The 13,046-nt window shown below is 50.4% G+C and overlaps 1 protein-coding gene across 10 annotated transcripts in view; it reads left to right on the forward strand.

Annotated features, from left to right (window-relative positions):
- SAMD11 (sterile alpha motif domain containing 11) overlaps nucleotides 1-13,046 on the forward strand; it is a 326,185-nt gene that overhangs the window by 156,153 nt on the left and 156,986 nt on the right. Inside the window, exons 1-2 of one of the 10 annotated variants that reach the window (XM_081923522.1) lie at nucleotides 6,286-7,203; nucleotides 10,574-10,665. In XM_081923522.1, the coding sequence (XP_081779648.1) occupies nucleotides 6,363-7,203; nucleotides 10,574-10,665 (933 nt within the window). In that variant the 5' untranslated portion in view covers nucleotides 6,286-6,362. Of the gene's footprint in view, nucleotides 1-6,285; nucleotides 7,204-7,867; nucleotides 7,890-8,321; nucleotides 8,447-9,357; nucleotides 9,463-10,573; nucleotides 10,666-13,046 lie in introns of those variants that run through there. The other 9 variants (XM_081923521.1, XM_081923518.1, XM_081923526.1 and 6 more) reach the window with 9 other exon arrangements.

Consider the following 13,046-nt stretch of genomic DNA (forward strand, 5'->3'; position numbering starts at 1 on the left):
TCTCCGCCAGGAAGGAAAGAAAAAAGTGGCGTTGGTGCCACAGCGGCAACAAAACTTAGTTTGGGGTGTTGACCCACCTCTTGAAGATGAATGACTCAAAGAACACTTCCTGTGTATAAATCTGAAATAATTGTTGGTTGGAGGGCCTCTTAAGAGTGTGTCTGCTTTCCTTGGCTGGCCAAGTGGTTACAAGGGATAGGCCTTTATTAATGGAGGCTCCCTCTTTGTGGAATTATTATCATCATCATTATTATTTGTTACTGTTAGTTGCTTTTCCTACAAGGTAACTTGAAGCAACTTACAAGAATACCATTTAAAACCTCAATAAAAACCTAAAACACAACAATTCAAATAAAATACTAAAAACACAGTTACCAACAAGCCAGCAGGGCTCCAAGTCCCACTCCAGTAAAAGAGGCCACTGTACCATTCAAATTAAGGGCCAAAAGCCAGGGAGAGGAAGTCCTATCCTGGTATCTAGAACTGGATAAAGATGGTGCCAGGCATGACTCCCTAAGGAGAGCATCCCATGACAGGGACACCAATGAATAGGCCCATCCTTGTTGCCACTCTCAGGACCTCTCATGGATGTGACACATGAAGAAGGGCCTCCAGTGATGATTGCAGGGTCCAGTTTCATGTGGGGAAAGGCAGTCCTTGAAGTACAGGGGGTCTTAAACCACCTAAGGCTTTATAAGTCACTTTCGAAAACGACTAGCCAGGCTTGCTTACTGCTGCATTCAATTGCTCTTCTTGGCTCAGCTGATTTTATGTTATGGATTAATTGGTGGGTTTATATGCTGTTGGTATTTATTATTCTTTCTTTATTCATTATATTTATATACTGTCCTTCATCCAAAGATCACAGGGCAGTTTACAACATAAAAACACAAAAATATATAACATAATAGTGACAATAACCCCCCCCCACACACACACATAGATCATTTAACAGCCAAGGGCCTGTTTGGGAATTTTTTCCCCCGTCAGAGGCATTAAGATATGTAATGAAGGCACCAGGCGAGCTTCCCGGGGGAGAACATTCCAGAAATTGGGAGCATAGGAGCCAACTCCTAGGGACCAAGGGGTCTTTGCCCCCATAAAATATTTGAGCCCCCCCCCCCAAGTTGATAGGAATTGCCATTCAAATAGTGTGTGTGTGTGTGTGTGTGTGTGTGTGTGTGTGTGTGCTGCATCTTGTGATTGATTATGCAAAGTGGGGCTTACCTGGAGTCCCCCAATATTCAAGTTGTCACTGATGTCACCTTTTATAGAAAATGAGTGGGATGGTTATGGCACAACAGTTGCAACCCCAGCATCTTCAGGTAGAGCTGTGAAATATATCTCCCTGTCCCCTGAAGCCCTGGAAAGCTGCTGCCAATGTGTCAACAATGCTGAGGATCTAAAGCAGCTTCCTATGTTCCTACTTCAGACCTTGGCCTACCCAGTTAGAGTTGCAATGAGTAAAGCTAGGACAGATTTTAGTCTGAGTGTCAGGATGCTGTCAGTGACTCCCAGCTGGTTGCCCAGGAAAGTATAAAGACAAGGGAAGGTTTCTTACTATCCTTTTTTATTCAGTAATTAGAGGGAGAGGCTATAGAACCCAACCTCTTGGATAATGGCGTGGTCCGCAGCGAATCTCCACCCCCATCTCTCTCACTTCCTCATTTGCCACTTCTGGGGGTGCTGCTATGTGCCCTCTGTCTTTGAGCTCTTTGCTCTCCTACTTTCACGGCTCGCCGGGTTCTGGGAGAGGGGGATCTGGAATGCTTTCTAAAGACACCGTGTCCGTCAGCTGTTGTCTCTCTGCTGCTTCCTCCTCCTCCTCCTCTCCCATTCTTTCCTGTCTTTCCCCCTCATCTTCCTCTGAGCTGTGACCTCCTGCAAACCCCTGTTGTAAATGTAAACTGTCTTCCTCTTCCTCCTCCTCCTCCCTCCTCCCTGGAAGGGTCAGGCTGGGGAGGTGGTCTCTGCCATTCCTCCTCTGCCCAGTCCCTGACACTGAATCACTTGAAAGCAATTACAGTGGTATCTCGGGTTAAGTACTTAATTCGTTCTGGAGATCCGCTGTTAACCTGAATCTGTTCTTAACCTGAAGCACCACTTTAGCTAATGGGGCCTCCTGCTGCCGCCGCGCCGCCAGAGCATGATTTCTGTTCTCATCCTGAAGCAAAGTTCTTAACCCAAGGTACTATTTCTGGGTTAGCGGAGTCTGTAACCTGAAGCGTCTGTAACCCGAGGTACCACTGTACTAGCTGAGAAACTTGCTCCTATTGGAGGCAGCGATGCCAACCCACTTTAAGAGAGGGTTGGACAAATCTTTGTAGGAGGATAATGCTGTGTCAAGGGCTATTCATGAAGGATATGGCTATCAATGACTACCGGCCACGATGTCTATGTTCTGCCTTGATGGTCATAGGCAGTAATGCTTCTGAATTCCAGTTGCTTGAAACTTCAGGAAGAGAGATTGCTCTAGTGGGTTTCCCACAGACATTTGTTTGGCCACTGTGAGAATAGGATGCTGGACCACATGATCCAGCAGACTCTTACTATGTAGCCAGAATAGGCAAATTTTGGAGCTGATGGATTTATTCTGTAATTTTGGATACAGTCATACCTCAGGTTACAGATGCTTCAGGTTGTGGTTTTTTGGGTTACAGATGTGCCAAAACCCGGAAGTACCGGAATGGGTTACTTCCGGGTTTCGGAAGTCACACATGCGCAGAAGGGCTAAATCACATTTTGTGCATGTGCAGAAGCGCCAAATCGCAACCCACACGTGCGCAGACGCAGGTTGCGAATGCTGCGGGTTGCGAACGTGCCTCCTGCATGGATCACGTTCGCAATCTGAGCGTCCACTGTAATCCCACCTTTCCTTCAAGGAATACGCCGCTCTTCTCACAGCAACCCTGAGAGGTAGGTTAGGCTGCACCGCACTCAGTTACCCTGCAAATGAGGATGGATGGGCTGCTTTGTGACCTTGAGCTCAAAGCGTTCCCAAAGGGGTGCTCTAGTACTGGACATGGATGCACCATCAGAAAGTTACCGAGTTGTTTTTACAGAGCACAGCTGTAACTGGGGAGTTCCTCGCTGTGCCCTCCTGCACTCAAGAGTCTCCTTCAGCTCTGACAAGATTGGCACAAGGCTTCTCTGACAAACCGCTTTTGGCGCCGGTTTGTCCTTGGCGACCAGCAGGGAGACACAAAACTCTGAGCATCACTCTTTTCTCAGAGCTTTAGGGGGGCTGCTTGTCTACAGTTCCAAATATTCCAAATGAAGGGTGGGAAATAGTTTATTTTCTGGTAGGCTGCCTGCCAAGCTTTGCCTCATCATCATCATTAATTTTGGTTTGGAAATAATCAAATACAGCGAAATATTGGCAAGTAAACATGCAGTACAATGTAATGTAATATTTTAAACCTTGCCATTAAACTTTTAATGGAAAGCAGTAAATGTGGCAATTAGGTAGGATATCTCCCTGACACACCCAAGTTGTGAACCACAAACCAAGATCACCACTTTTTTGTCCTTCCTCCATGCACAAGGCATTCAACAAGAGGGAGTGTCAAGAAAAGGTGTGGGGTTTGGGTGGTGGTGGTGTTCTGCTTGTGTTTTGTTTTTTTAATTATTCCTCCAGCTGCTTTATATTAAATAAGAACATCTGGACTGGATCATCCTCAGAACAGGGACACAGTGGCCCACAAGTCTGTCTGCGACAGCAGCCAAATACAGTTGTTTTAGGACAGGCAACTGATGGTCCCAGATCCACCCCCACAGTCATTTTTTTCTTGGCCCTTCTAGCCTTGCCAATTTTTATTTTTAGAACAAATGTAGTATGAAATAGAGATCCAATTCCACACTTTGGGTTGCATTAGACTAAGTTTTATTCAGGGTAGACCCACTGAAATTGTTCATTAATTTCAATGGTTCTCCTCTGAGTAAGACTAACATTGAATTCAACTCTTATTACACTTATTACAGTGGTACCTCGGGTTAAGTACTTAATTCATTCCAGAGGTCTGTTCTTAAGCTGAAACTGTTCTTAACCTGAAGCACCACTTTAGCTAACGAGGCTCCCACTGCCGCCGCACCGCCAGAGCACAATTTCTGTTCTCATCCTAAAGCAAAGTTCTTAACCCGAGGTACTATTTCTGGATTAGTGGAGTCTGTAACCTGAAGCATATGTAACCCGAGGTACCACTGTACATTTTTGGTTATGCGCTTTATATATATTTAGATGTAGAGCTCTCCCCAAGGACATGTTCTCTGTAACTTCCTTTCCTGACCTAGATTAACATAAGAGGAGCCTTGCTCCTGGATCAGGCCAAAGGCCCAGCCAATCCAGCATCCTTTGCTTATTTATTTTACATTTTACAAAATTTATATGGTGCTCAGCTTTAAGAAACCTGATAAGTGGTTTACAAAAACAAAACAAAACAAAAAAAAACCCTTGATAAAATTCTTGATTAAAAAAACCAGGTGTTTAAAAACATCCTGTTCTCACATTGGCCAATCAGATGCTTCAGTGGGAAGGCCTTAAACAGGACAGGAATACAAGAGTTTTATGGCACCAGTTTTATGATGGAGGTGGTAGTTCTGGGCTCCAAGAGTACTGTCTGGAGAACACAATGACCCTTGCGTAGTGTGACTGTCCAAAACACAAGGGCAGTATCCAAAAAGTGGGTCAGCCCCACTCTGGCCTGGAACGCCTTGTTCTCCTTAGAGGTCTGCTTCTGCAGTGAAAATTTGCAGTCAGACTGAGAACCATGACAGAGGACTGCCATGGTGTTTAAGACACTTGTCCTGAAGACAACATGGGCAATGCATTGGTGGAGTGGTGAACCTGGTGCGGACAGTTGTCCTTGCTAGCTGGAGATGGTGAGAGTTGTGAACCCAACATCTTCTGGTGGGTCTCAGGTTCCCTATCAGTGATGTAGAAAATGTTCCTCTAAGTAAGATTGCTCATGAGAAGATCACTTAAAAATCTTTCCCCCCCCCCAAAAATGTGCAGGGGCTCACAGCTGCCTGCACCACACTTACCTTAATCCAGAAGCCCATTCTTTCCAAACACCAGAGTTGCGATGAGACAGAGTAGACAGACTTTCACTCTTGCTGCCCAAGGCAGCAGTGAGCCTTCCAGCTGAAAACAGGTTCGGGGGCAAAGCCCAGTGACACCCACTGACTCCAAAGGCATCCAGAGCCCACGGGTAAGAAGAGCAACCTTTATTAACCCACCCAGGTTAATTTGGGCTTTAAAAAAAAACACGGGGGAGACGATTGTGTGGTTCTTTGAAGGAGGTGGTTGTCCGTCGCTTACCCCCCTCTCCTAGAGTCAGTCCCCCCACCTTCCACTTTTTCCGCCTCTCTCTTTTTTTTGCAAGCGCCTTGTGCTGTTTAAATGGGGCAAGTTGGAGAGTCGGCAGCGGAGGGAAAAGCTTGTTTGGTCGGAGTGTCTCAGAACTCCACTCTGACTTCCGAAAATATATCAATATATATGTTTCTATCAGGGGTGCCTGTAGGAGGAAGCCCAGCCAAATAGAACCCCCTTACTTCTAGTAAAGGCAAGGGCGCTGTTTATTGGGGAGGGGAAATTGTCGACTGTGAAAGTGTTTTAATTTTATTTATTTTTTTAAATTCTAGGTTGCTTTTAATTTCTAGCCTAGAAATTGGTTTCCTAACCATCTCAATAGGCTTCGCTGGCAGGGGGCGTCGTTTGAGAAATATCCCCTTATGCAGGTGCACGTGTGGATGCATGTGGGTGGGTTTTTTAAAGTTATTATTAATAGCGGGGAGACAGACCTGTGGAAAAGTTGCGGGCTTGTGTGGGAGGGAAGGAAAGCAATGTTGCAAAGGTTGCGCTAAAGCAATTGCAATTTCTAAAATAAAAAAATGCAGTTTTAAAAAATTACGTATTTTGCAAGTGGCGGGGCAGGGGAGTGAAAGTGCGTTACGCGCGTGGAACGGAGAGAGAAAATAAGGCTGCTGGTGGTGGTTGCAAGATTTTAGGTGACTGTAATATATATTTCTTTTTTTTAAAAAAAAGAACCACTCGCACACAACCAGATTAAAAATAAAACGCCAGGCAAACGAGCAGGGAGGGCTGCGTGGGCTGGCAGGGCAAGCCAGAAGGGGATACTCCAGGCGGGAAAGTGGGGGGTGTGGGGAGAGAGAGAGAGAAAGAGAGAGAGAAAAGAGGTCGCTAGGCAGAGGCGCAGGGTCGATCCGCGGCTGGGGGGGGGGGCGGCGGCGGCGGGAGTGTGTGTGTGCGTGGAGATCAATAAACCTTTGGCGACCGAAACCATGTCTCCGGCGGCGGCGGCGGCAGCTGTGGCGGCGGCGGCGGCGCCCTCTCCCTGGCCAAGATGTCAAGTATTAACCCGGAGGGGCAGATCTGCCGCCGCTGCCGCCGCCACCGCTCTGAACTCCTCCCGGGCGCATTAAGCTCGGGTTGCTGGCTGCGGGATCCCGGCGCCCCTTGGCTGCTGCGCCGCTGGGGAGCTTTGCAAGCGGGTTCGCCGCCGCCGCTCCAGCCGGCGCCTGCAAGGTGCTGCTTGTGCTGGGGCTGTTGCTGCTTTTGCTGCTGCTGCTGCTGCTCTTGCGGGAGGCTCATTCCAAGCGCGCAACTTGCAGCCTGGGAAGAGCAGCCGCCGCCGCCGCCGGCTGAGCGCGCCGCTGTCGCCGCCACCATGCCGGCCATCAAGAGGGAGCGCCCGGACCGCGAGGAGCTGGCGCTGGCCGCCTTTAACCAGCCCATGGAGACCTTGCCCGACTACCTGGTCCCCTTGGCGGCCGCCGCCATCCCCGTGGTGACCCCGCACCCGCCTGCCTACGAGCAGATCTTCGCCACCGCTGCGCACCACCAGCACCACCACCACCACCATCACCAGCAGCAGCGCGCTTACCTGGACTTCCACGCGGCGCCCCACGCCGCCGCCCACTCCCACCCGCACCCCCTCCCCGAGGACCTGATGCTGGAGCGCTTCTCGTCCATCCCGGATTTCCAGCCCTTCTTCGACAACGGCGAGCCTTGCATCGAGGTGGAGTGCGGCGAGAACAAGGCGCTCCTCTACATCAATAAGTTGTGCCAGGGCAGCAAAGGGCCCTCCATTCGCTACCGGGGAGAGTGGCTCACTCCCAACGAGTTCCAGTTCGTCAGCGGCCGGGAGACCGCCAAGGACTGGAAGCGGAGCATCCGGCACAAAGGTACCGACCGACCGGCCGGCCGGCGGGGAAGAGAGCGAGCTAGCCGGGGCGGGAAGCCGGGGCGCGCCAGGCGGCGGGGCTGCTCCTTTCGGCTTGCTCGGCTGGCTTCTCTCTGGGGCGAAAGTGCCGGCTTTCGAGGCGCGCAGGGCTCCTCGTCAGGCGGCTGGTGGGGGAAAGTAGGTAGGGTGTGTATGATTTTAGAAGGCTCCCTTTCCCTCAGCAATCAGTAGACGGAACAAGCCTTTGCATCGTCCCGATAAGGGAAGGGGGGGCAGGCTTGGTAAGCTTTATTTTTTCACAGGGCTCTTCGTTTTACCGGAAATAGTGTGCAACTGCTAAAATGATAGGTGGCTTGGGTTCAAGTGTATCCGCGCCCCGCTATCCCGTAATCGCGTGGTGGGTTGATCGTTGTTCACTGAATGTTACGGGGAGAGATCTCTGTTCATGTTCAGAGGCACTCTTGACTCCTTTGCTCATTCCCGGAGATTCGACGTTCCGGTGGGAGGGGCGTGACCGCGTTAACTATCGGTGCGGGTTAGAAGAGAGTCCCGTCAAACTGGGAAACTCCCGCGGTTTTCCGAGGGGGCGCGTTCCCAGTTCCCTCTCCACCGCCGAATCCCTTGATGCCCATCGGGGGCAACAGCTGTCGGCCAACGGGTGTGCGAGATGATGTTCCGCGAGGGTTTGTAAGTGCGTCTTTCACAAGCCTTGTCCTCCGCCCCACCTTTTATAAACTGCCCTTTTTACTTTCGGAAAGTCAAACTGACACAAACGCGCCTTTAGATTATACTCGCTTTTCGTGCGTGTGAACGAACGAACGCCGCAAATGCGCTGCAGAATCCGAAAGAACCGACGGTGGAGACGGAAGTTTTCGCGCGTGCTTAGAAAGTTGAAGAGACTTATTGATGCGCGCCTCTTGTATTTTGCGGGCCAAGTAAAACCGAGGGTGGATTATTTATTTTTTTTAAGAGCGGTGGCGGCAGCATGTGCCCATGTTGGGGGGGGGGGAGAGAACTTGCACTTGTTGGGCGGTGGCGGAGTCTCGCGCGCGCGCGCGCCAGTTGGAGGGGGGTGGGGGAGGTTGAGGATTGGAACAGACTCATCTTTCCTCCACTTCAAACCAGAGCCGCCTGGCGCGGAGCGAAGGACTGTCTGGAGCGCGCCTCCGAAGTGACCCGAGGCTGCAACTTCTCGAGGCCAGGCTGAGCCGAGAAGCCGCCAGCGCTTTGGCGCCCGGAGTCTGGTGTGTCTTTCTGGGCTCTTTTTGTGTGCGCGCGTGTAGTGGGGGATCGAAGCAGCACTGCAAAGGGTCGACAGAGATACATACTCCCATCCTTTTTGGAGCTGCCTTGCGCGTTGTTTTCTCGGCTGCCCCGACGGCGCGTCCCCTTTGAGGCGCTGCTCGCCTGGCTGCGGAGTTGTGGTTTTGGCGCTGGGCGCCCTTCGCGGTTGTGTCTGCACAGCTGCTGTTTACGTCTAGCTCGGCTTGTGTATGTGTGAACGGCGCGCCCGCCCCGTCACCCCTCCCCCCCCCCGCCCCACCGAAGCTCTTCTGTCTTCTCCGAGTGTAGCTTTTGCGCCGGGGCGGCTGGGCGCGACTTTGGAGAACCCCCTTTCCGCTGCTGCTCGTCTGCGACTGGCGGGAGCGCTTTTCGCGCGGTGGCCTCGCCTCTCGCCCGCACCCCCCCCCCCATGGCAAGTGAGGCGCAGCAACCTCGCTGCTTTCTGGGGGGGGGAGGGGTGTTCAAAAACGCAAGCTTCGTGTTTGCGCGTAGCGTGGCATTCTTAGAGGGCGCGATCCTAACTCGGGAGCAAGTCCCTCTGAACTCTGCGGGGCCGCTTTCCAAGTATGTGTGTGTCTTGTGAGAGGTTGCGTTTTTTACCGGCGTCGCAATGAGCGGAGCTGCTCTCTCTCCCCCCCCCCCCACCTCGGACAGGCAAGAGGCACGTGGACCTGTGGTGTCCCTCCTCCAACCCGCAGTGTGGCGTCTTCCGTGGCTTGCTGTTGATCTGCCGCTTGCGTCCCGATCCGGGACTGGCCTCGATGCTTTTGGGTCGCCCCTTCCGCCGACGCTGAGGTTAAGCGGAGGAGCGGGTCGGGTCGGGGGGGGGCGACCGCGGGTCTGCTGCGCCTGCCTTGCTCTGCTCTGGAAGCGCGCCTGTGGGTGGGGGGAGTCGCTTCGGAGAGGGCTGATGCGAATAGAAACCGAAATCCCAACCCCAGCCGCTCAGTCCGGATCCGCCAATGCGCCGAGGCAGGTGGGTGGCGGCGGCGAGGGAGCTGGTGGGTGGGAGGGAGGTCTGTGCTGGCGGCTACTCCTCTTCCCTCCTCCTCCTCCTCCTTTATTAACAATTTAATTTCACACAATCTCCCCGCACCTTCGCCCCAGCGACTTTCCCCGGGAAAAGTGGAGCGGCAAGCGGGTGCGTCGTCGTTGCTGTTGTGCAAGGAGGCGAGGATCGCCCCTGTGGCTTGCATTGGCGCGCTCGCTCTTTTTTACACACCCCCCCCCCCGCGCCTCTTTTTATTTTATTTTATTTTATTTCATTGCCCGGGCTCGGGGAGGCAGCTAAGGCTGGGGCGAAGCGGGGGCCGGAGAGCTGGGTGAAGGAGGTGGGAAGCCCAAGAGGCGTCCGCCTTGACATGTCATTAGCCGAGGGCTGCATGTGTCACGCCGAGGGTCCCAAGAGCCATTAGGAGGTGACTGACACCTCGCCTTGTTTATTGATCGCCTCGAGGAGGAGGAGAGCGGCTGTTGCTGCCGCCGCTCTAATGATGCTGCTACCCCCTTCCTCCGGCCGCCTTCAGGAAAAGTCCCCTCATTCCTCTGGGGAGGAGAGCTGGTGTTCAAGGGACGGAGAAAAGAGTTTTTCAGGGGCAGCGGGGGCTAAGCTCCCTGCGCTCCCCGCCTGTCTCTTCAGCCTGTTGTTTGCTTTTCTTTACCTGCTTTCAGTTGTGTGTGTTTTATCCTTTGAGTGCTGGCGTCATGGCTGTGAATTGCAAATGCAGGCATCTTGAATGGTGTTTGCCTGATGCAGGGGGAGGCGGGGTGGGTGCAGAGCGGCTCTGCTCCTCCAAGGCCTCTCCTTTTCAGGGTTCCCCTATTATTTTTCAGCTTGGCGAACATTTTTAACAAGGTTAGATAGGGGCTAATGAGCGCTGCTAGTCCTTTTCATCATTTCTACAGGGTACAAAGTTCAATTAGGGTGCAAGCCAGGGCCCTGTAAAAGGGGGTGGGTGGGTAGAGGCTGGCTTGTTTTGTGCAAAGCCTCTCAGTCTCTCTCTCTCTCTTTCTTTTTAAAAGCCAAACTAAATACTTGTTTTGTTCTTTCCATTCCCCCCTTCCCCTCTTTTTTCTTTTTCATCCAGGGAAAAGTTTGAAGACTCTTATGTCCAAAGGAATCTTACAGGTACATCCTCCAATCTGTGATTGCCCTGGGTGTCGAATTTCGTCTCCAGTGGTAAGATGATTGCGAAAAACCAAAATGAGAATGCAAAGAAATAATTTCTCTGTTTTAATATTTGGCCACATTTCTATTTGATAATTTCTTCATCTATCCACCCCTGCCGGTGTGCACACTGTTTTTTAAGTATATGTGTGACTGCTGGTGGGAGACAGTGGTTTGTGGTCCTCTGTGACAATTGAGAGAACTATATCCTGTGATGTTCTTATGCTGAATGCATCTAGTTTTAGCTCCATGTTAGCGAGGAAGGCTCAGGGTTGCAGCTTCCAATAGGCAGGCAAAACTGCTGTTCAAGGATGCCAACTCAAGTGTTTGCGAGCTTTCTATCAGCTTTCTTGGTCATCCATTTCCCCTTTCTGGTATATTATTCAGCAGTGCAAAATAGTCAGTGTAAGAGGATTTGAAGTTAGATTATGATATTGGAATGTGCATGTTTTGGAACTGTGTTGGCAAAAGACTGTGCAGGAATAACAATCCTATCTTGAAAAAAGTAGAGAACACTTATGTTCGTAAAAATAATAATAATAATCATATTTTTTTGAAAATGGGAATAATGTACAGCATTAGTAGGGTTCAATTAAATGCAAGGCCCTGTTCTCAACTGTGCCGATACTTCAATCAATGAGACATACTTTCACGTAAATGTGCTTACACTTAAGGCAGCTGGTTTTGCACACTCTAGCACCCTTCTGTACTCTAAATTGGAATGATGAAACAGTGGGGTGGGGTTCCCAGCCCCACACCTTTCAAATCATATTTATGGGCAAAGAGTGGATTTGCAACCCACATGTGTATAGAATCTGGAGCAGGAATCCGTAATTCTCCGCTGTTGATGAGTGTGATGTCGTTAAGAATATAGGGTTTGGGTTTCAGTTTGTGATTACTGAATTGACTCGCATCAGTACTTTTCGACAATTGCATGGCATCCTATTTTTTTTCCTGGTAAAGGTGGTGTTAAAAGAAGTGATATAACACCAAGTGAGGCTCGTTGAGTAAGAAGTGCATCTGTGTATCTATAAACATTTGTAAATGAGCACTGAATACCAAATGAGGATTTGTGGGTCTGTGAAGTGCAAATGTGGTTATTGACAGCTGATTATTTGCAGTGTATGGCTTGGTTGATGGTATGTTCATTTCCAAAAGTTCCATTAGGTTTTTTGTGTGTGCAGTGAGGGAGACCCCAGGGTCATCGCAGCAAAACCTATCAGAGGCTGGTTTAAATTCATAGTGTAGATGTGTTCTTAAGAGAGCTGATTTGAGGGTGGCCAGTTCTTCAGCCTTGGAGAGCCTTGGAGACCCCAATTAAATTGTATTGGCAGTGGAGGGCGGGCAATCTAGGCCTGTTTCACTCACCAGCTTCAGTAGATATGCTGGGGAAAGTCCAGAGCCCCCAGGCTCTAGACACTGGGTGGGCTTTTCTTCTTTGTACAGTGGTGGGCACTTCTCTGATTGGGACATGCGAGATCTAGAGGCTGCTGCAACATTGCAGATATCTTGGATTGCTCCTTTAGGAAGGGTGGTACCTTGCTGCCTGAAAGGGAAAAATATGGGTTGTTGTTGGCCAGCAGGTCTTGGGGCAGGTTGCAACAATTTAACATTCATAATTAAAAGTGGCTAAAACAAATTTTGCTTGTAAGAATGGGGTCCTGAAAACACACACCTCAAGTGTCAGAGGCCGGAGTGAAGAGGTTGCCTCTTCAAGCATTTGTGGAAAGCTGTATAGTGAAGGTGTCAGACGCACCTCTGTCAAGGAGGAAGTCCACAGTTTGGGGGCTGCCACATGGAATGCCCCGAACCTCTGAGGGTAGCATAACTACCAAGATACACACACACACACACACACGTGTTTATCTTAACACCTGAGAGGGTCTGTAGGTACGAAGGATAGTTGTCAGCGCCTTAAATTGGGCCCAGAAACAATGGCAGCCAATGGAATTGTTTGGGGTTCTAAATTTTACGGGTTCTAAAGACAACCCGTTAGTAATCTGGCCACTGCACTTTGAACCAGTCGAGGTTTCTGAGTCATCTGTAAGGGCAGCCCTGCTATAGGCCAGGGATGGAGAACCTGTGGCTTTCCTGATGCTGTTGCACTCAAATTTCTATCAGTCTTAGCCAGCATGGACAGTGTCAGGAACAATGGGAGCTAGAATCCTGAAGACCTCTCAGGGGACCACAGGTATCCCCACCTTTGTAACAGGCTGTAGCTTAAGTCATTCAGGATAATCCAGTTCTAGTTTAAGTTCAGCACGTCCAGAAAGGGATTAATCCAAGTTTATGCCCGTCCCTTCACAGAGTGAACTGGTTTAATACGTTTTCAGTTCACAGTTTGTCCAAATGATCCTTGGCAAAATAAAATAAAATAAAAATAAAGCATTCAG

Source organism: Podarcis melisellensis (assembly GCF_964234715.1).
Source record: "Podarcis melisellensis genome assembly, chromosome: 8".
In the NCBI taxonomy this organism is placed as follows: Eukaryota; Metazoa; Chordata; class Lepidosauria; order Squamata; family Lacertidae; genus Podarcis; species Podarcis melisellensis.